At 37.0% G+C, this 23243-nt stretch overlaps 5 protein-coding genes across 5 annotated transcripts; 2 read left to right on the forward strand and 3 right to left on the reverse strand.

Annotated features, from left to right (window-relative positions):
- Positions 1-32: 32 nt before the first annotated feature.
- Positions 33-1819, reverse strand: LOC107879437 (acetyl-CoA-benzylalcohol acetyltransferase-like). Its single transcript, XM_016726473.2, has one exon. It carries the CDS (start codon positions 1687-1689, stop codon positions 370-372), a length of 1320 nt encoding a protein of 439 aa, XP_016581959.2. The 5' UTR covers positions 1690-1819; the 3' UTR covers positions 33-369.
- Positions 1820-9402: 7583 nt separating this feature from the next.
- Positions 9403-12833, reverse strand: LOC107879899 (acetyl-CoA-benzylalcohol acetyltransferase-like). Its single transcript, XM_016726828.2, has 2 exons — positions 10912-12833; positions 9403-10679 (listed from the first exon to the last, which is right to left on the reverse strand). Exon 1 carries the CDS (start codon positions 12275-12277, stop codon positions 10964-10966), a length of 1314 nt encoding a protein of 437 aa, XP_016582314.1. The 5' UTR covers positions 12278-12833; the 3' UTR covers positions 9403-10679; positions 10912-10963.
- A 975-nt stretch (positions 12834-13808) lies between these two features.
- Positions 13809-15719, reverse strand: LOC107879900. Its single transcript, XM_016726829.2, has 5 exons — positions 15312-15719; positions 15132-15200; positions 14960-15042; positions 14595-14797; positions 13809-14061 (listed from the first exon to the last, which is right to left on the reverse strand). Exons 1-5 carry the CDS (start codon positions 15515-15517, stop codon positions 13981-13983), a joined length of 642 nt encoding a protein of 213 aa, XP_016582315.1. The 5' UTR covers positions 15518-15719; the 3' UTR covers positions 13809-13980.
- A 342-nt stretch (positions 15720-16061) lies between these two features.
- On the forward strand, positions 16062-17538 carry LOC107840072 (RING-H2 finger protein ATL54-like). Its single transcript, XM_016683795.2, has one exon. The coding sequence runs from the start codon at positions 16851-16853 to the stop codon at positions 17496-17498; it is 648 nt and encodes a 215-aa protein (XP_016539281.1). The 5' UTR covers positions 16062-16850; the 3' UTR covers positions 17499-17538.
- Positions 17539-19986: 2448 nt separating this feature from the next.
- Positions 19987-20649, forward strand: LOC107879438 (RING-H2 finger protein ATL54-like). The gene has a single exon (XM_016726474.2). The coding sequence runs from the start codon at positions 19987-19989 to the stop codon at positions 20647-20649; it is 663 nt and encodes a 220-aa protein (XP_016581960.1).
- Positions 20650-23243: the final 2594 nt, after the last annotated feature.

A 23243-nucleotide genomic window follows, 5' to 3' on the forward strand; every position in this document is an offset into this window, starting at 1 on the left:
TGTATTTACGTTATAATTTGAATGATTATCTTTCCAATAAAGAAATCGTATATATGTTACTTATATAGAGAGATCGAAGAGAAAACAAAAATATTCATTAAAAAAATAAAACATACATTAAAAAACTATTTCTGATAATTCACTTATTTGGTAAATGAACGGATTAGAAGTGGAAATACTCATTTCACTAAAGTTAGGACACAGAAAAATGTCACAAGAGATTGCATTAATTTCTCTTCAATCAAAAGGATGCATTCAAGATGCTTATAGTTTCATCATTCAAATGAAAGAAATTAAAGAATTAACGTAATTAGGTAGTATAAGTATGTCTTAATAGAATCAAGAAATCTTAGTTTTAAGCTGATATATTTATATATCAATTCCTTGAGGAATCAAATGCAACTTTCGATTCGAGGTGGAGGACAAAATCTCAGGGTCTCTCTCGAATTCAGCCATGTCGTCCTCCTTCAAACCAACCCATGCTTCTATACCATCTCCATTTTTTGTGTCCAACAGACTAATTCCTTCATAATTTTTGCTAACACTGCTCACCCAACATGGCTTTCCCCAACCAAAGTCTGCTCCATACCACGGAAACCCGCACCAACTCGTGCTAGGATAATTGTCTACATCTTTCTGACCAAGTTTGCTTACAACTTCTGTGCCATAGGTAACACACGCAGAGGTAATATCGTCGATGTTTGCATTACTAAAGCCTGCAGCTATGTCCCTTGTTTTACCTCCTACCACGCTAACAAAGTCAGTTAACTCCTTTCTTGACTTGTTTGCCTCAAGTGCAGCAACTACAGTCACGTAGAAATTCCCTAGAGCATGCTCTAAAGATGGTAAATTTGATTTTCCCCTCAAATTGATCGGAAATAATAAATGAGAGTCCCTTGCATGTCCATGTTTGGCTAACGAAATGCCCACCAGAACCTTCCATATTAACGACATGACAGCCACCACTCGAGTAGGTCTCCTGAATGTGGCACTCGAGTTGGTTCTGTTTCTTAGCTTTGCTATTGCCAGGGCATCAAAAACAAACCTCTTCGTGACAATGTTAGGGTCTCTATTCGAAGGTGCTGCAAACTGAGGTCCTGATTGCACTCTCGTTGGGAAGAGCGATGACAAGCCACCGAAACTAATTGGGAGACAGCCTTTTGTCATCCCTGTAAGGCTAATGCGTGCCCATTCCTTGACAAATGTTCCTAATGTGAAACCATCGGCTAGAATGTGTGAAATTTGTATGCCCATGACTAGGCCTCCACAATTGAATACGTTCACTTGGATTCCAAGTAATGGACTTGATGGCAAATCTGTTGGAAGAAGATCATCCAGAAGCTCAATATTCTTGGGTCCTTGGTGGAGAAATTCAGCAAGATCCGTGTTCACTTTGGTTTCGACATACTCAACACCTTCATCATTGCAGAGAATTGAGAATTCATCTTCACTAAATCTCCCAGCTAGAGGGTAAAACATGGTTAACATCTCGGCCAAAGATTTTTGCAACTTATCACATCTTTCAGTAATTCCTACACTACTTGGTAAGTAATGGAACAGTATTGGTACATACATACGAGGTGCACCCTGATCAAAATATGAAAGTTTGAGGGTCCGAAGATGATTCAGGGTAGGAGTTGAGGGCTTTATCATTTTCTTTTTCTGGATTTGAATATCTAACTTGGCCATTAGAATGTGCTAGAGGACCAAAATTCCTAATAACAAATGAGAAACAAGAAATATTTGGAAGTGAATAGGAGAAAATAATTATGGAATAGACTTAAGTTCCTTTTCTCTTTTTGTTGATTTGAAGTTTGTTGGTATTCGTTAGTTAAGTCCTAAAAGGGCTCTTTTTATAGGGGCCTCAGCCCACTAATTCAATTTAAACGCTTGCTCAATTGGCAACTTCATTTGAAACCATGCAAAACTTTTCAACGGTCAGCCACGCCTAGCAAAATTTGATTTTTTTTACGGGTGTGTTTTGTTTGAAGGAAAATGTTCTTTTTCTTTTGAAAATATTTTCTTGAAAAACAAATGAGTTTCTTATTTCTTTTCTAATATTTATTAAGTAAGCAAAAGAGATATTATTGCAAGAGTCTTTATATGTAATTTAGTAAAATATTATGGAGCAGAATGAAAGGGAGAGTGGAGGGTTCGGGGTTGGGATGGTCAAGGGTGGGGTGGGTGGGTGAGTAAACAATTTACTTAGATTATCACTTATCAAACTTGTTTTCCTCTATTTCCATTAGAAAAGTCATTTTCTTTATTTTTTTTGAAAAAAAAATATTTTTGAAAATATTTTAACCAACCAAATATGAAAGAACTAAAGACATTAAACTTTCAAAAAAAGTTTTGCTTCCTGCCAAACGCACCCTATGTCTTGGGAGTAACTTAATTATTGTTAATTTCTTCGTAATATCCAATCACATTCCATGCACGCTTAATCCAATCACATGAGACATATTTGAAAGCTGTTAATTTTTTGCCATATAAGTGGAACTTTATGAAGTGTAGCAAAACTTGACCAATGGTCTGAAGAATATTATGGAAAAGAGGACGAAGCTTGGCTGTGAAAAAAAATAGAGCATCATTTAGGGTAATAAGGAAATAGAAGGGAATTTCTCAAAATGCATGGCATCCAAAAGTTATAATTTTTTTATTTACAGAAGTCACCAAATTAACTCTAGTCGCTTTCAAATCATTCACTCATGAATTATTCTACAAAAATTATTCAAAATATTTTTTGTAGAATAAAATAGATGAGTCACTCCATACTAGAAGATGAATAGATTTGTTTTCTTAATAACGTACCATTCCTTCAAATCCATGGAACCAAGTCATGGAGGCCCTGTGACAGTGAGGGTGCACCATTAACGGGAACCCTTAAGTACTCCCTCCATTCCTAAATAAGTGTTTCTTTTGATTTAGACACATTCTTTATTAAACTATTCACTCCTAGAAAATTAAAGGTAACTTTACTTTACCAACTACCCTAGTTAAATTTTATCTCTTTTCAAGTTGACATTGATTACTACATTTAAACTCATCAAGGGCATATTAGAAATATTATGATCAAAGTATTCTTGAAGCTTAAACATACACTTATTTAGGAACAAAATCATAACTCAAAAGAAACACTTATAAAGGGATGAGGGAGTATTAGTGAAGTAACATGAATTCAGAATTTGTATAAGATGAGGTAAATTAAAGTTGCTGCGATGTGACTTGGAGGTTACGGGTTCAAGCTGTGGAAACAGCCTCTTGCAGAAGTACAGGGTGATGCTGCGTACAATAAACCTTGTGATTCGGCCGCGCATAAAGAAGCTCTAGTGTACGGCATCGGACTGCCTCTTAGATCAGTTTAATATGAAGAAGACAAGAACAAAGAGGCAAAACAGAAAAAAAAAAAAAAAAAACATTACAGCATTAAGAAGCTAAATAATGTAGTTCCATCTAGTCCTCATCATGTTTGGATTAACATTGGAACCCAAAAATGCACAAGAGACTGTCTGCATTAATCTCTTCAATCAAAAGAATTCATTCAAGATGCTTACCATTCAAATGAAAAAAAATTAACGAATTAATATGATGAGGTGCTATATATATCTTAATATCAATTCCCTTACGAATCAAATGTTGCTTTTGAGTTGAAGGACAAAATGTCAGTGTCTCTCTCGAATTCAGCCATGTCATTCTCTTTCAAACCGACCCATGCTTCTATTCCATCGCCATCTTGATAGCACTCTTGTGCGAAAGAAAGATGACAAGCCACCAAAACTAATTGGGAGACGACCTTTTGTCGTCCGTATAAGGCTAATGTGTGCCTATTTGATACAAGATCAAACACAAACAAGGAAATCAAGAGATCTACCAGACAATAACACTAGAGAATCAAAGGCCCCACTTGACTTTTCTATGTTTTCAAGACAACAACCATAATATTCAACAAGATAAATAGAGAACACAAGATTACAATGACTATAGTGAATCAAAAGAGCCCCACACGGCTTCACTATGTCAACACATAAACATCAAGATTACAACAACAAGAAAGTCACGGGTACATTAACAACAAAAAAGGAACCAACAGATACATCAAGATACAAGATAAATAGTTAGATCAAATGAAGGGACGATCTTCAGAACCCAAGAATTGTTACACTCTTGGACCCTTTACACTGCCCACGGCACAAACCTAACTTTACGTTGACACAAGAGGGCCTTTACCTCCTCTAAACACCAATATTTCAAGCCAATATGCAAACACAAGTGAATCTTTACTTGTCTAGACCTAGTTTCAGTTGGGGCTTCTAAAGAGAGGCTAACATGTTACAATGTTTCAAGTCTTGACAATGATCAACCAAGTCTCAAAAACCCTAAGTTGGTCTATTTATATTACAACACAAAATAAGACATAAATGACAAAAGTACCCTTTTAATTAAAATGCTCCAATGGGCTGCCCATGGAGTGCATACATAGGGTGATTTTGAACTTCATTAACACTTAAGTTCGGGCCTTCTCTCGGTTGCCTTTGACATGCTCAAAATATGTCCATCTACGAGGTTGTACTCGTATCATCCTCTCCACCTTGAAAAGAGTTTGACCTCAAACTCACAGCTTCATCAACCTCACGGCTCCCCCATAGAATTACCTCCTCGTTTTCTGTCCCGAAGCTTGGAGGCTTAGACAAGGACTCCTTGAGTTCATCAAGTATATTTTTGTTAGAAAATTGCTTATCAACTCCCCTAGGAAGCATAAGATCATGTACCTGCACACAAGCAAAGGTGGTACTAGGCAAAAATGCTAGTACCTACATAGTGAGAAGTAAAGGATTCCCGAGGGTAAGTCCCAAAAGTGAGGACCCCTGGTCTCTTTGCTCTTTGATTGCCTCTCCTTCTCCTCTACTCCCACTCTCGGTCCTTCCCTTTCTCTACTTCTTCCTCTTTTCTTCGAACTCTTTAACTTGTTGACTAACTTAGGCCACTTGTATCGGTGAGAGAGAGTGGAGTGTATACCTTCGGCCATGGTGCTCCAAATTATAGCTATTGGCTCATCCATCATGCACGGTAGCTTTGTCATATTGCCATGGTCTTCCCAACAATAGGTGGCACGCTTGCATAGGAATAACATCACACAACACTTCGTCAAAGTAGTTGCCTACCTTGAACTGTATCACCACTTATCGGTTTACCTTTAACTCCCCGCACTCATTTAACCATTGAAGGTTGTAGAGGCTGGAATGACGGATAGTGGGCAGCCTCAAAACATCAACCAAGGTACTACTAGCAATATTGGCACAACTACCTTCATCAATAAGCATAGAAAACACAACCCCCTTAATAAAGCATTTGGTGTAAAAAAGGTTTTACCTTTGAATGGGATCACCCAAAACCTTACTAATCATAGCCTTTCTCACTACAAAACATGGCACTTCAATCTCACCTTCACACAGCCAAGCATCCTCCCCCTCCCCTTCATTTGGCTTCTCGGGTTCTATCCCCTCTCCACCTTGAGATTAATCATCAATCTCCTTCGGTTCAAGTCCCACATCCTCCCCAATAAAATACAATTTTCCCTTCCTTAAGATCACATTCCTTCTATTTGGACACTCACTAGCCTTGTGTCCCCAACCTTGGTATTTAAAACATTGAAAACCCTTGGAATTAGGAAAGGAATACGGTTTACCTTCATTTCTCGGAGGGTACCTTTGAGGTGTCTTGTTTTCGGCTTGGGAATCCTTGGCCTCGGGTTGCTCCACTTTGGAAGAATCATTCTTTCATGGTTCCAACCCAAGGATGATTGGACTTTGAACTTGGACCCCGATTTCTCCCGCAACTCTCTTTCAATTTCCAATACAGCTTGGAAGATGGCATCAAGGGTGTCAAACTGGTGAAGTGTCAAACGTGAAGCAATATCTCTATTTAACCCCACCTTGAATCGGATGATGTCGTGACTCACTTGTTCCCCTCTATGATCAAGTTTCAAGATGAGTTGTTGGAACTCATCGTAGTAAGCCACGACACTTTTGTTTCTTTGCCTCAAGTTTTACAACTTGGCAAGGAGCTCTTGATAATATCTTTCAGGTAGGTACCTTTGTCTCATAAGGTACCTTAGCCGAAACCAAGGAGGGGGATGCCCCTCTACCAAAACGTTGCCAAAACGCTTAACATACTCCCACCATGTAGTAGCATAACCCTTAAAGTGAGCAATCGCATAGCAACTCTTCTTCTCCTCGGTAAGATCATTGACTTGGAAGACCCTCTCACATGCAGATTCCCATGTAAGAAACTCTTTGGGATCACTCTCACCCTTGAAGATTGGAAGCCCCATTTTGATGGTATTTAGTCCTACTTCACGGTTTTGGTTCCCTTGCTGGTTCCAATGACCAACTCTTCCTTCTCGACCATGAACCTCCCTTGGATCAACATGTTTACCCCGTACCTTTTCCCCCCTCATGTAACCATCATTAAATGGCCCATACCCTCATGTTGGATAGGTCTATTCGGGTTAAGTGGAGCTTGTAGTGGCGGGTTTGGATTTGGTGGATAAGAAGGTCTTTGGCCAAGTGGAGTTTGGTTTGGAGGACTCAGGTTGTGGGGTGGAATTTGGGTTCCAAGTTCTTCTTGTTGGACTTGGTGAAGTAGTGGTTGGATTGGCCTCTCATGGTCTCGGGTGAGGGAGTATAGTGGAGTTCGGTTTGTGACATTGGATGGTTGTCTTGGTGGATAGAACGTTTGGTGCAAGGCCTCAAGAGTAGTGGTCGGGGAAATATTTTGAGGGGTGGATGGTCGACTCCTTTGACTTTCCACACGCTCTAATCTCCCACTAATTGATTCTATATCTGTATCTAGTTTCTCAAGACCTACAATCAACCTAGCCACATCTCGAGACATAGTTTCAAGGCGAGCCAAAATGAGATTGATGGCATTACTATCCATTGTTTGAGCATTTGAAGCCTCGGGTTCCGTTGTGATGGTATCGGGATTAGTCCTTCAAGTTATGGTCCAACAAGTCACCAAATCAGTCCACTATGTCACACACAACAATACATCACAAAAACTACAAAACAAACACACGTTAGTTCAAACAACCTCACTATTCTCTCAATCACATTGTGGCCTCACACTTGATGTCACAAATATTTGCAAGTCGGCTTGTAGTTGTGGTGAATTGAAGAGTAAGTCCATTCCTTAGTCAGAATGGATTCTTTGTTGGACGACTCAAGTAAGTGATGTTCGAACTTGAACCAAGAAGCACTAAGATTATAAAAACGACAAAAGCACAAAAGAAACGTAGACATGAACAATGGATTCAAAGGACTAAATGACAATCTAGTAGAAATTTACTAGTTTGTTAATTAGTTCTAGGATCAACTAATGAAACCAAGAATCAACAATTAGAAACTAGAAAAATCCAAATTTGTGCTTAATTATTGACGTGAACAGTAGCAAGTGGTGATGTGACAGCATGGAATTTGTCTCGGGCCCACACCACTTAGTCACAAATTTAAAATTTTCAACCTTCACACAATTTTAAATGAAAGACAATATTTTTTTTTTGGGGGGAGGGGGGGGGGGGGGAGTATAAGTCTTGAGTCTTTTAAGTTATTCTCAAAAAGATGATCTTGACTTGTACTAGTTCCACCAAACAAGGCTCCTTGATTTAGGGATAGTAGTTGAAAAAGTGGATGTCAATCTAGGAAGTGATCAAGTCTTCTCACAAACAACTTTACAACTTTTATCTTCACCCCTTTTGAATCTATTTGCACTTTTTGTTGGTTATATTGTAAGACTAGGTGAAGAACAAGATGAACATATAACAATAACTTCAAGAACACCACCAACAACAACAATGTTCCACTCCAAGTCTACAACAACATCACCATTCGGCCAAGAACAACAACATCACCACTCGGCCAATCTTGCAAGTTCACAACAAAAATGTCATCTTTAAGCTCAAACTTTAGATTTAGACACTTGTAGTGTTAGTGGAGAAGAAACCAACACTTGAAACACTCTAAACAAACAAAATGACTACCAAATTTAGATACACAAACACCAATCTCGGCCAAGACAACAACACAACACAAATTTCTCGACCAAGAACAAGATGGACAGATTTCTCTTATTTTCTTTTGGAATTTTCAGATTTCAACAAATTTTTTTTATTATTTTCTTAGCAAGAAAGCCCAAGATTGGTATCGTAAGAACAAAACCAAAGATGGCTTTGATATCAAATACAAGATCAAACACAAACAAGGAAATCATGAGATCTACACGACAATAACACTAGAGAATTAATGGCCCCACTCGACTTTTCTATGTTTTCAAGACAACAATCACAATATTCAACAAGATAAATAGAGAACACAAGATTACAATGATTATAGTGAATCGAAAGAGCCCCACACGCAAGGGCGGATCTATTAAGGCCCGTGAGGGTGCCACGCCACCCGCAAACTTCGACGAAAACTCTGTATATAGGTGTATATATATAGAATATCATGTATAAATAATAAACTTGCCACCCAAAGAATGATAAAGGTCTGTAGTTCTGGTGGCGAAGGCCCTTTTGTTTCGCCCAAGGGGCGTGGGATCGAACCCGCTGACAACCATTTTGATAACTTTTATTCAATCATAGTGTGTGTATGTAGAAAGTTATATATAATAAATTTGCCATTCAAAAAAAGAAACCGATGCCTAGTGCCAGTGGAAAAGCACTTTTAATTTTGCCCACATTGCGCGGGTTCAAAACTTGCTGGCAACCTAAATTTTTGACAATTCATGCGAATCAATTATGATTCTTCTTTGATTTTTGACAATTCATGCGAATCAATTATGATTCTTCTTTGACTTTTATTTTATTTCTTATTAATTAGTATTTTGTTTATTACTATTAAACTAAAAGATGAACACTTTTTTCTTCTCTTTGTCTCTCATCAACTTTTTAAAATAACCTTGTCCATTTTTCTTTCTAAGTTAGCTCTGTCAATTCCATCGCACTTCTTCTCTCATCCTCGACTTTGCAAAATTTCTTCGTCAATCATCATCACAGCCTTATCACTTCACTGCTTTTTCAATGCTTACACCCCTTTGTGACTTTGAAAGATTTTTTTGCTTTCTCTTTTAGAAGATAAAAAAAGCTGAAGCAGCCAAAATCTAATAGGGTTCAAAATCGAAAGAAGTAAATACACGAACTAGTAAAAGGAGATTCAATATCTACTATATATACATAAAAGTAATTTTAATCATATATAAATAGTATAGTTTTTCACCAAAGGGGTTATGAACCCCTTGGCCATTAGTTGATGCGCATCTAGAATTTGGAGTCTCTGGTTAATTTGATCGATGATTCTACTTGGCACCCGGAGATTCTAAATCCTGGATCCGCCTCTGCCCACACGGCTTCATTATATCAACACATAACAACAAGATTACAACAACAAGAAAGTCACGGGTACATTAACAACCAAAAAGGAACCAACAGATACATTAAGATACAAGATAAATAGTTAGACCAAATGAAGGGACAATCTTAAGAATCCAAGAATTGTTACACTCTTGGATCCTTAACACTACCCACGACACAAACCTAACTCTACGTTGACACAAGAGGGCCTTTACCTCCTCTAAACACCAACGTTTCAAGCCACTATGTAAACACAAGTGAATTTTCACTTGTCTAGCCCTAGTTTCGGTTGGGGCTTCTAAAGAGAGAGGCTAAAATGTTACAATGTTTCAAGTCTTGACAATGATCAACCAAGTCTCAAAAACCTTAAGTTGGTCTATTTATATTACAACACAAAATAAGACGTAAATGACAAAAGTGCCCTTTTAATTAAAATGCTCCAATGGGCTGCCCATGGAGTGCATACATAGGGTGGTTTTGGACTTCATTAACACTTAAGTTTGGGCCTTCTCTCGGTTGTCTTTGAAATGCTCAAAGTATGTCCATCTACGAGGTCGTACTCGTATCACTATTCCTGGATGAATGTTAACCATCAGCTAGGATGTGTGAAATTTGTATGGCTATGACTAGTCCTCCACAACTGAATTGTTCACTTGAATTCCAAGTAATGGATTTGATGGCAGCTCGGGATCTGGAGGAATACACCATAGAAGAAGATCATCCAAAAGCACAATATTCTTGTGTCGGTGGTGGATAAATTCAGCAAGATCCGAGTTCACTTTGGTTTCAACATACTGAACACCTTCATCATAGCTTAGAATTGTGAATCCATCTTCACTAAATCTCCCAGCTAGCGTAAAACTTGGTTAACATCTCGGCCAAAGTTTTTTGCAGCTTATCACATCGTTCTGTAATTTTTACATTGCTTGGCAGGAACGGTATTGGTACATACATACGAGGAGCACCCTGATCAAATAATGAATGTTCGAGGCTTCAAAGATGATTGGGGGTAGGAGTTGAGGGATTTACCATTTTCCTTATCTGGATTTGAATGTCTGACTTGGCCATTAGGATTGACCAAACTTTCCCAACAACAAAAGAGAATTAAGAAATATATGGAACCGGAAAAGGGAAAAATTCTGGACTAGATTCAAGACCTTTATCTTTTCCAGGTTGATTTCAAATTGTTAAGCACGGCAAGTTCACTAGTTATCCAAATCTAGTCTGCAGGTTGGTTTTGTTCCATCCTTATGGTCATCTAGTCAGCGTCCTTGAAGAGTAGGACAGAAATATTAGAGGACATAGAAGCAGCACGAACCAAGAAATATTATATCATCAAGAAGACATACATAAAGATAGTTTGAGTAATAATGAATCTAATTAATCTCATGCCAAAATAAGCCAAACATTTATGTAGCTGGAGGTTTGGGATGAATGTAGAAAACAAGAACCAACAAGCAAAGCAAAGCAAAGCAAGAGATATTACATCATCAAGAACTTACATAATGCAGATTCATTTTAACCAAATGATCAAGGAATGGATCGATCAGAATGCTACCATGGAAGTGGAGGACAAAATGTCAAAATATCATGATTTCTCTCGAATTCAGCCATGTCATTCTCCGTCAAACTAACCCATGCTTCTATTCCATCTCCAGTTTTTGTGTCCATCAGACAAATTATTTCAGCAGCTGGGAAGCTAACAGTGCTCGTCCAGAATGGCTTTCCCCAACCAAAGTCAGCTTCATACCAAGGGAGTCTGCACCAACTAGAGCACACATAAATGTCCACCTCGTCTCGTTGGCGACATTTGTCTGCAACGTTTGTCCTGTTGTTAACAACTATAGAGGAAATATCATCATCACTGTTTGCCTTAACAATGCCTGCAGATGTCTCCCGTATTGTATTTCCTACCAAGTTTACAAAGTCAGTCAACTCCTTTCTTGACTGGCTTGCCTCTAGATTAGCAATTCCAATCATTGCAAAATTCCCTAGAGCATTTTCTAAAGATGGTAAATATGATTTTCCCCTTAAATTAATAGGAAATAATAAACAAGAGTTCCTTGAATATCCATTTTTGGCGGAAGAAATGCCTGCAAACACCTTCCATATTAACGACATAATGACCACCACTCTAGTCGGCCTTGTGGCACTTGAATCGATTATATTTTTGAGCTTAGCTAGTGCCAAAGCATCAAACAGAAACCTTCTTGTGACAATCTTAAGGCCACTGTTGGGAGGTGGTGGAGACTGAGTTCCTGATAGCACTCTTGCTGGAAAGAGCAACGGCAATTGATCAAAACTTGGGAGACAATCTTTTGTCGTCCCTGTTCCTTGACAAATGTGTGCCCATTCATTGATAAATGTTGCTAAAGTGAAAGCATCAGCTAGGATGTGTGACATTTGTATCGCTATGACTACTCCTCCACAATTGAATACATTCACTTGGACGCCAAGTAATGGTTTTGATGGTAGCCCTGTTGTTGAGGAAACACACCATGGAAGAAGATCGTTCAGAAGTTCAATCTTGGGTCCTAGATGGAGAAACTCAGCAAGATCCGCGTTGACTTTGGTTTCGACATACTCGACACCATCATCATTGCAGTGAATTGAGAATTCATCTCCACTAAATCTTCCAGCTAGAGGGTAAAACTTTGTTAACGTCTCGGCCAAAGATTTTTGGAGCTTATCACATGTTTCAGTAACTATTCCTTCACTGCTTGGCAAGTAATGGAACAACTTTGATATATACATACGAGGGGCCAGCTGATCGAACAATGAAAGCTTGAGGTTCTGAAGATGATTCGGCGTACGAGCTGAGGGCTTCAACACTTCCCTTGTATGGATTTGAATCTCTAACTTGGCCATTATGATTTGCAACAACAGAGAGGAAAAATTGAATTTCGAATATAAAACAGTATTTATTAATAGGGAAATAACATAGTATCTGGTAATGATCGAAGAGGAGCAAAAGTGTCTGGACTATGGGTTCCTTAATGCTTTTGTTTTGATTACTTATTTGAAGTATTTGTGAATATATATTCCTCAGTCAACTGCTTCTCTCTTAGCTAGGCCTTTAACCACGTTGTGCATTTCACCTTGTGTAAGTTTATTGCATACGTTTATATTCATAAAGGGCTAGTTGGCAGGCCATTATAGTAACTCTATGCACGTTTTGGGAGTTTGCTCCTCTCGCACTCTCTCTTCATTTCCTTCAATTTATACTAGGATAAATGACATTTGTCTATTATGAATTCACCAAAAACAGCATTAAAACAACAACAAAAATTGGATCAAGAACTGCACTTAAGCAGCAGTAAAAACCGGACCAATATAATTCAGGGATTCACATAATACGAAAAAATTTAAGTTTAGAGAGGTACTAGGACAGAAAAATTAAGTTTTAGTAGGTCATAGGATCTTCGTATAGTTTGGGTATGTAATGATAATATAGTTCAAGAGTTCTTCTGCATTGTTGCTATAATAGATGGGGAGAACTGATTTTATACATCACTTAAATTTTTTTAAAAAAAAATTATGACATTTTTATAGAGATCTTCATATACGAGATATTTGTTTTTACGCATAATAAATTTAAAAAGATCATTTTCTGCATTTCTAAGTAATTAAAAGATTTCATATCCTATAATAATAAGCTTGTCAACGCTACAGACAGCCCATCTATCACTGTCAGCATGCTTCTACATTTCGCCAACCTTTTAAGCATTAGTTTATTGCCATTCATCCTCATGATCCGCAAACAGTAAGGCAGATTGGGTTAAAAAAAATTTAGTGGCTTTAATTATTACGTGTTCACTTTACTACTCCGAGTTTATAGTCCACTTCTTTTTTAATTTTCTATTCGATGTCCTCTATTTGCATTGGAGCTCTTAGTATTACATATAGCAGGGTAACACTTCCAACAGAATTTTCTCCATACTTATGACTTAAATTTAAAACCTTTAATTAAGGATAGAGCAGGTTCATCACTACACCAAAACCCTCGTATTTAGTCCACACTATTTAAGTATACATGTTCATAATGTTATCATTGATATGTGAACCGCTTATATGAAATTTTATTTTCCTGGGTCAACGATTGAACTGATTCTTTACTTACAAGAGGTGACAACTTTGATCCTCCACGTGCACATTTTTTCAAGTTTTTTTTTTTCTCTTTTAACAATTTTGGTTTGATTATACCAATTTGGCAATACACCTAGTCACTTCTTGATGATATGATACAAGTGATGAATTTGTTAGTTAATTGAGTTTCTTTTTCCTCTTCTTTTTAGATTGTCATGATCGAATAAAATTAAAATGGGCTTAGACAAAAAGTTATTCAAATTGTAGAAGTAATAAAGCGCGATTGGGCTTCATTTTGAGTCTCTTCAAAATCTAAAAGAAATCGAATATTTTCCATAGTACATATATTATTTTCTTATTCACAATCACCATGTTCTGAATTGTCTCTACAAATGAAGAATATAAATGGCCTCTTCCTTCATGATAGTTGAGGCATAATATATATATATATATATATATATATACTTCTTCTACTACTTTTTGTCTCATTTGGGTTCTCCGATTTTTCCAATAAAAGGTTCAACCATTTTCTCCAAGTCTTTCAAGTCTTGCTCCACATCTTCAACCTGTTAGTCCATTGCTATATTAGAGAGTCTAAACCAGGAAATAATAAAGATTAAGAATGTGTTTGGTACGGAGGAAAGAAAATATTTTCCGATTTTTTTATATTCAGCTAATCAAATTTTTTAAAAAATGCCTTAAAAATAAAGATAATGACTTTCTTATGAAAGTAGGAAAAAACAAATTTTACAAGTGGCATTCCACATTGATTATGTCCTTCATATCCTCCAACATAACTCATTTTCACCCACTATCTGTAGCCCCCATTCCCACCACCTGACCTCTGGCAACCTCCATATTAGTTGTTCAGATTATATACAAATATTTAGGATAATATATTTGATTATATATCGAGCACAATAAAATAAGTAAGAAAACATTGGATTTTCCTAGAGAACGTTTTTCATGCAATGCATTTTCCTTCGTACCGAACACACCCTTAGATATTTTTACGACACATGATATAGATTGTAAGACCAAAAGCATATAGGCAAAGCTATCTATACTAGCTTATGCTAAAACAATTTAGTTGGCAAACCTTGTGAATGAAATTAGAAGTAATGAGGGCATCTTTAGCAACCACAGCAGATGCATTTTCCACTGCAACAGCTGCTTCTTTGAGCAGGCTATTTTCCGGCAGCTTCCCCGCAACCCCTGCCATTACATTTTCTGTTTTAGTCGCCACCGCTGCTACTACCTCCACAGTTTCTTCCACCTCTTCCACCACCTTCTCTACCTCTCCTGTATAAACATCAATCCCATGCCATTCAAAATCAATTTAGACGTACGCTTTGAATTTTGAGTTTTAAAACATATATTCTCTTACTCTCTTAGATATAGAGTGGTGGAATTGATTCCGCGAATGTTCAGCATGCATTTAATTAAATTACAAAAAAATCATACCTTCAATTCTTCGAACGCTGTCCCAATTTTCCTTCCAAAAGGGGAGGAATATTGATAGTATTGATCCCAAAAGCCATTTTGCCCTGCATGTCAGAATGAGATGGTAACTCTTCCTTTTTCTGTGCATGATCCATCAAGTTCATATGGTCAATGACAACAATTAATCGCATACCATTTAAAGAAATTGGGCTTAGAAGGAGCTAGCTCTACCGGAGGAACGTTGCTTGCATCATCCTTTCCCCTAACAGATGCAATCAAGAACCAAACTTCAATCTTTTTATATATACAACGTAATAAAAGCTGATGTTTTAGCTTAGTTAAACAAGAAATGAGTAGAGAAGAACTAAATTACTGATCCGTCTTATTGGGTATTCGATACTCTCCTGAACTGATGAACCGTAACCCTGGACTTACTGAGCCAACGTAGCCAATCCTAGTAGTTGGAACCACGCCGTCAACACCCTGTAACTGCGACGAATATCTAGCATTAACGCGAACTCTATAGTATTGGTGAAGGAACGTAACAAGACTTCGGATTTTGTAAGAAGATGGAGCCATGATCTGATCACCAACAAAACAGATAAGTAATTTTGAACGGTTGAGGAGATTGCAGAAACTAATCTTCTGAAAAAACAAGATTTGACTTTATTATAAATGAGAAGCAGAAGTGTTTTCTTTAAAGGGAAATTTAGGCCAGACGAATCTGTAAAGGCCAATAAGTTGGCGCGTAACATGTGATGAAGAAGATCTGAACACGCCAAGAAATAATAAGATGGGGCTTTCTTTGCTTATTTTATGTACCATTTGTGACTTTAAGCTAAAAGTAACCTTAAAAATTGTCTGACAAGTAACCGGTTCCTTGCAAGCTAAAACCACTGTGGAACTCTTTATTTTGTTACGGTACCTAGCTTCTTAAACAGAAAAAAAGCAAAATGAAAACATATTGCATCACTAGGAAATTGTCATCCATAATATGGATTAGACTTCGATCGCCCAAATTGGCTCAAAAGTCAACTCATGATGAACATAGATCAACATAAACAATTAATAATCATTTCAATATAGTTCAACTCCGCTTCATTTTTTTTTCCATAACATTGTATATTAAATTCTCTTCATGATGTTAAGTTTTTCTCTTATCACGAAATTTCAAGGTAATTACTACTCGTTAAAGCCTCACAAGGCTCCGGTGATTGAGAAAGACATGTACGAACATGAACGGCATACAGATATTAGTATTTTTCACATCTTCCTTGTGCTAAATTATTTGAAAACAGTTGAATTGAAGTAGTTAATGACAAATTCTAGCAAGTTGTTGACTTAATATGTCATTTTCTCTTTGTCATTGTTCAGGTTAAAACTAATCAGGACAAGTAACTTTGCATGACAATTATCGGCTGCATAAACTAAAGATGCAAGATTTATTAGAACTAAGTACAGCGATGGTGATGTTTGTACATCCACTGGAATGAACGATTGTAGAAGTACAATATTTTCATTGAAAATACATCAAAGGTGACAGCTTGAACTTGGAAAAGCCAAGATCTTTGAACTATCAAGGTATACAGTTAATTTCTTAGAACAACGAATATCCAATTGTTATGAGCCAGCTTAGATTGGGCGGAACAAGGAGAAAAAATAATGGTAGCTTGTGTAAACCAGTCTTAATCAGCCGTCCAGTATGCTAGACTTCACAAAAGTCCAATAAGAAGAAACACAGAAATGAAAAAGAGAAAAGGAAGGAAAGGAAAAATCGAAAGGCATTCATCATCATGTTATACTTTCGTTAGGAACTAGGCTGTAAGATGCTGTATATTGCACCCAACAAGGCAGACCCCAAAAGCTATATGTATGTTTCTTGTCATCTCTTGTTAAACAATCAGCTGCAGCCATGAGCTTCCATATTGATCGAAAGCTGATCTTTGAATCTCTACAAAATTCCACCAGCAAAACTTGTAGCAGCTATTACTGCAACCCAGAGGTGTATCATTCTATAGTTTGTCCACTGCAATGCTACTATACTTGCCCGAGAATTTGTCTGTTTACAGAAATTGATCCATCACCACCACCACCACCTAATTTTGAACCCGAAGTTCCTCTTTTGCAGTCTCCACATAAACACACTGATTCCATCTTCTTCATCCTTCTAATTTCGGTCTTAGGCATTGCTCTCTACATATTTTGTGCCTACACCATTCACAAATTATGCAACTCAAGAACTTCTTCACAACCAGAGCAGCAAGTAGTAGCAGAAGAAGAACAACAGTTTGGTGATATTCAAACAGTGGGTCTTCAGCAATCAGTCATCAGCGCCATCACAATTCGCAAGTATAAAAGAGGTGAACGGCTAATTGAAGGGGCAGAATGCTCTATTTGCTTGAGTGAGTTTAAAGAAGATGAAACACTTAGGATTTTGCCCAAGTGTAACCATGCTTTTCACATGCCTTGCATTGACACTTGGCTCAGATCACACACCAACTGTCCCATTTGCCGGGCCGGCATTGTCATCACAATACCCCCTACTACAGCTTTCAATTGAGTGAAATTTGTGACCGCGTCATCTCAAAGCTTAAATTGTTGAAGAACACATTTCTATTTACTTTATTATTCTATGACTTTATTAGAGAGAGTATACTTTTATTTTCATAATTTATGACATTAATGCACCTCCTAGCTTGTACAACAACAACAACAACAACAAACCCAGTATATTTCCACATAGTGGGGTCTGGGGAGGGTAAAATGTACGCAGTCCATACCACTACCCCCGAAGGAGTAAAGAGGCTGTTTCCGATAGACCCCCGGCTCAATACAAAAGACCGTAGACCAACAGTTGTGCAACATGATAAAGAACAAAGAACCAACATCCACAAAAATAAAGTGTAATTAACCAAAAGGCAAGCAATATGCTAAAGTAACAAAAGAACCAACATTCACAAAAAAAAAGTATAATTAACGACCCAAGGACCCCCTCCCCCATAACTGGAACTCCCAACCAAGCATCCTTAAACCTTCTAACTACGGACTACGACTCGACCACCCACCTTAGCCTTCTAGTTTAATACTCTTCCTCCAAACCTTCCTATCTAGGGTCATGTCCTCAGTAAGCTGTAACTGTTCCATGTCACGTCTAATCACTCCTCGCCAGTACATTTTTGGTCTACCCCTACCCCGCTTGAAACCCTCCAAGGCCAACCTCTCACATCTACGGACTGGGGCATCCGTGCCCCTTCTCATCACGTGGCCAAACCATCTCAACCTCACTTCCCGCAACTTATCCTCCACCGAAACCACTCCCACCTTCTCCCAAATGGTCTCATTCCTGACCCTGTCCGTCTTTGTAAATCCACACATCCAAAGCAACATTCTCATTTCCGCAACCTTCAACTTTTGGACGTGAGAATTCTTAACAGGCCAACACTCCGCCCCATATAACATGGACGATCGGACCGCAGCTCTATAGAATTTATTTTTAAGCTTAAGAGGCACCTTCTTATCGCATAAGGCAAGCCTCCATTTCGTCCAACTTGCCCCAATACGATGGGAGACATCCTCATCAATCTCTCCATTCCCCTAGATCATAGACCCAAGATACTTAAAACTATCCCTCCTACAAACCGCCTGCGACTCCAACTGCACCACCACATTGTCCTCTTGCCTCAAGTCGCTAAACTTGCACTCTAAGTATTCTGTCTTAGTCCTACTCAACCTGAATCCTTCAAATTACAGGGTCTGTCTCCAAACCTCCAACTTATCATTAACACCTCGGCGCGACTCATCAATCAAAACTACATCATCCGCAAAGAGCACCTCCTAGCTTGTATTCAGACTTAATTCTTCACGATGAACTAAATACTTGGTTTTTTCTATTGGAGAGCGATGAGATTCAAAGTCGGGATCTTTGCCTGATAAATAACATACTAGTAATAAAATGTGTAACTATCTTATCTAGAAACTAGTTATACAAAATACACTTTTATTTTCTTAGTTATCTCTATATTGCAGAATTTAGCGCTGAGTTTGAAGAGGAAACTCGTTCAGGAATTTCAGAAAATGCCACCGCGTTAAAGATTGACATTCGAAAAAAAGGTGAGTCAGGATATCTAAGTACTTTGCGTATCAGTGTAAGTTCAACGGTAGATGTGGCAAATGCTACTGAAGGAGAGTTAAATAAGGTTCATGATGGAAGATATGCATAAACAGTGGAAGCAAAAAGCCAGAATCTTTGCAAGTAAGATAGACAACATACATATCACCAATTTATTCAAATGTAAATCGAGGAATACCTTTTGAAGCGTGTGATATATAATCCCATGAACATCTTTGATCCGCAAACATCTGCTGTGAGATTTAATAACCAGACTTCAGACTCGTGTGGACAAGTAAGCTTCTCAGAAAACTGAAGTTATTTTCTTTGTTGGAAAGGCTAGTGAGAAGAGTAGACTTAGGGGAAGGTTAAGGTGGTTTATGGTAAGAGGAGACAGGGCTCTGGCAATTGAGGAAGACACATATGAATATGCACAACAGTCTTTTGTACTTTTACAGCTTCCTTGTGCTAAATTATCAGAAAACAGTTTAACTGAAGGACTAATGACAAATTCTAGCGGGTTGTTGACTAAATATGTCATTTTCTCCTTGCCGTTATTCAGATTATAACTAATCAGCACTAGTTAAGGTGAAGCTTGAACACACTAGCATGAAAGAAACAACATTTTACTGAAAAAACATCTAAGGTGAAGCTTGAACCTGGAAAAGCCGAGACTTTTCTATCAGTTTCTTAATCAGCCGCCCAGTATACTAGACTTCACAAAAGTCCAATAAGAAGAAACACAGGAATGAGAAAAACAGAAGAAGAAAAGAAAGGAAAGAAACAAAAATACACAAAGCATTTATCGTCATGTGACAATTCCGTTAGGAGCTAGGCTGTAAGATGCTCAATATTCTCTTGCATAGAGAAATTGAAACAAGGCAGAAGCCAGTAGCTATATATACTTTTCACATCTCTCATTAAACAATTGGCTGCAACCATGGGCTTCAATGATCGAAAGCTGATGTTTGAATCTCCTAATAATTCCGCCGGCAACATTTGTAGCGGCTATTATTGCAACCCAGAAGTGTATCATTCTCGAATTTGTCCGCTGTCATGTTTTTATTTTTGCCCCAGTATTTGTCTGCTTCCAGAAATTGAACTACCACCACTACCACAAAATTTCACAACTGAAGTTCCTCATTCGCAGTCTCCATATATACACACTGATTTCATCTTCTTGATCCTTCTATTTATAGTTGTAGGCATCGCTCTCTACATATGTTGTTCCTTCATCATTCACAAATTCCGCAACTCAAGAACTTCTTCACAACCGGAGCAGCAAGTAGAAGTAGTAGAAGGACAGTTAAGTGATATTCAAACGGTGGGTCTTCAGCAATCAGTCATCAGCGCCATCACAATTCGCAAGTATAAAAGAGGTGAAGGGCTAATTGAAGGAACAGAATGCTCTGTTTGCTTGAGTGAGTTTCAAGAAGATGAAACACTCAGGATTTTGCCCAAGTGCAACCATGCTTTTCACATACCTTGCATTGACACTTGGCTCAGATCACACACCAATTGTCCCGTGTGCCGTGCCATCATTGTTATCACAATACCTGCCCCTGCAGATTTCAATCGAGCAGAACGTGTGACTATTATCTAAAAGTTTAAATTCCTGAAGAGCATACTTTTGTTTACTTTATGATTCTATTAGGAAGAGTATACTTTATTTACTTAATTATGACATCAACACGCGTCTTAGCTTGTATTCAGACTTAATAAATTCTTCTCCATGAGCTAAATACGCGGTTATCTTATAATGGAGAGCGATGAGATTCAAACTCATGATCTTTGCTGCTTTTATATCATACTAATGAATGTGAGACTATCTTATCTTAGAAACTACGTGATTAGTATTTCTTAGTTAACTTCTATATTGCAGAATGTAGTGGTGAGACTTGAAGAGGAAACTCATTCAGGAACTTCAGAAAAATGTCATGGAATTTAGGATTGACGTTCGAAACAAAAGTTGAGAAAAGGGAACTAAGTACTTCAGCCTTCAGGTATGAGTTTAAGTTCAAAGGAAGATGTATATGTCGCGAACACTCCTGAAGGTGAGTTGAAATAAGGTTCATGGTGGAAGTTCATATGCATAAAAAGCGGAAACAAAAAGCCAAAATCTTTACATATAAGATAGAGAGCATATACTATATCACATTTTAGTCAAATGTAATACGAGGAATACCTCTTGTAGCGTGTGATATATAATCCCATGAAGGCATGAACATCTTTATTCTGCAGTCTTCTGTTGTGTCTCAGACATAATCCGACTTAATTAAGACTGTATGGGCAAGTCAGCTTCTCCGTTATGTTCTAGACTAAAGCTCCCGCTACCGCTATGCAGTGGCGGATCTACATGGTTACAAGGGGTCATCCGAACCACCTTCTTGAAAAATTATACTATATTTTTACATGGTAAATTCTTTTTTTTTTTTTTACGTATAAATAGTCGAGGCTAAACTCCTTCAACTAATCTGTATATATACTACTGAAAATTCTGGATCCGCCCCTGCCGCTATGCATGAAATCGGGAAAAGACCAAACCACAAGTTCATTATTTTCACGGCTTGAATCACATGGCAGCACATCACTTTATTTCATAAAAAATCTTTCACCCCACCGACCCTGTTTTTCTAGGTTTAAGAGGAAGGGCAATCTCTTTTTTGCAAAATTAACTTAATTAGCAAGCACGTATAACTCAAAAATAAAATAGCGATGAAGAATTCCAAACCCCTCTCTACTACTTCCTCAAGTATGTACAAACTTGTAAGCAAATTATAGCAACAAGTAAATCCTACACAATCAAAGATGCAAGCAAGAATGTAATCAATTCGTTAGGAAATTATACCCCCATGTTCACAAGTTTGGCCAAAAATTATACTGCTATATTAAAAGAGTTAATTCCAATTTTTAAGACTACACATTAATAATAGTAATAGTAATAGTAATGTGATCCCTTAATTTAATTTTACTTACCGCTGTTAACTACTTGACAGAAAAGAAGTATAAAGCTCTCTTAATTTGTAAAAATAAACAAATAGATTGAAACATCCCCTTACACTTATGGCCATTGAATCTTGGCCTCTATAAAAGGTCACAAAACTACTTTTTACCAAATTAAACTAAGTGTGAATTAATAAAAATATAATCTATATCTATAATCTATATCTATATCTATAATCTATAATCTATAATTTATATCTATAATTTATATCTATTTCTATAATACATTAAAAGTGTGAAGACCTTAGAAAATTGATTTGAACTTTTTATCTTCATTAAAAGTTCTTCTTTAAACAAAATCGTCTTTTCACTATTTTCTTAAATTATATTTATAATATTGTCTCCTAAAATATATGGGATCAAAGTTTAACATATATGGTAAGATATTTTCTTAAATTAAAAATCCTAAAATTTATGATAAGAGATAATTTTAATCAATCATAATTTTACCTTATATAAAAATTATATCCTATTAGAATTATACTCACTATAAAAATTAGCACTAATTTCAGAAGTAAAAATCTACTCTCTTTTTTTCCTTCACACGAGTAACAACTTTGGAGTAGTATCTTTACTATTATTATTATATTCATATTAAAGAACGGTCCTAATTAACTTAGATTTAAAATGAAAAAATAATAACAGAATAAGTAGAAAACTTACTATAATACCACCAAATGATGTGGTGCAGTGGATGGGGTTGCTCCTCCCTTAAGTAGAGGTCTCAGGTTCGAGCCCTGAGTATGAAAAAATCCTTGGTAGGGAGTGCTACCCTCCGAATGGGCCCTATCCGGCGCGAATCCGGATTAGTCAGGCTCCAATATGGGTACCGGACATCAAATGAGAAATCAAACAAAAAAAAACTTACTATAATAGTATTTATATTAGAAAAAGTTTAAACTTTATTAATATCTTCTTTTTTTTGTTCTCCATATAATTGATTGTTCCTTATCAAGTGCTTACTTTAAGCAATATTCATATTGTTTTATAGCATGTGATAATTTTTTCTTGGTTTAGTGTATTGTTTCTTTTGTTAGATTGAAGAGATAAATTTTCTTGTGATTTGAGGTAAATTTTCTAAAATTTTAGTATATTCTTGAAATTTATAACAAATAAATTATCATGTAATTTTATAGATAAATAATTGTTAATTGAGAAGTGTTTTAGTAAAATCTTGATATATCTTATGATTGA

The sequence above is a fragment of the Capsicum annuum genome, chromosome 8, assembly GCF_002878395.1.
Source record: "Capsicum annuum cultivar UCD-10X-F1 chromosome 8, UCD10Xv1.1, whole genome shotgun sequence".
In the NCBI taxonomy this organism is placed as follows: Eukaryota; Viridiplantae; Streptophyta; class Magnoliopsida; order Solanales; family Solanaceae; genus Capsicum; species Capsicum annuum.

What these genes read in the sequence shown, in the direction of transcription:
- LOC107879438 (XM_016726474.2), top strand. Translation starts at nt 19,987, where the DNA reads ATGGGCTTCAATGATCGAAAGCTGATGTTTGAATCTCCTAATAATTCC.
- LOC107879899 (XM_016726828.2), bottom strand. Translation starts at nt 12,277, where the DNA reads ATGGCCAAGTTAGAGATTCAAATCCATACAAGGGAAGTGTTGAAGCCC.
- LOC107879437 (XM_016726473.2), bottom strand. Translation starts at nt 1,689, where the DNA reads ATGGCCAAGTTAGATATTCAAATCCAGAAAAAGAAAATGATAAAGCCC.
- LOC107840072 (XM_016683795.2), top strand. Translation starts at nt 16,851, where the DNA reads ATGAGCTTCCATATTGATCGAAAGCTGATCTTTGAATCTCTACAAAAT.
- LOC107879900 (XM_016726829.2), bottom strand. Translation starts at nt 15,517, where the DNA reads ATGGCTCCATCTTCTTACAAAATCCGAAGTCTTGTTACGTTCCTTCAC. An exon ending in AAGCCCAATTTCTTTAAATG is followed by an intron (nt 15,043 to 15,131) that starts GTATGCGATTAA and finishes TCTGACATGCAG; the next exon opens with GGCAAAATGGCTTTTGGGAT. An exon ending in CTTCTAATTTCATTCACAAG is followed by an intron (nt 14,062 to 14,594) that starts GTTTGCCAACTA and finishes ATGGACTAACAG; the next exon opens with GTTGAAGATGTGGAGCAAGA.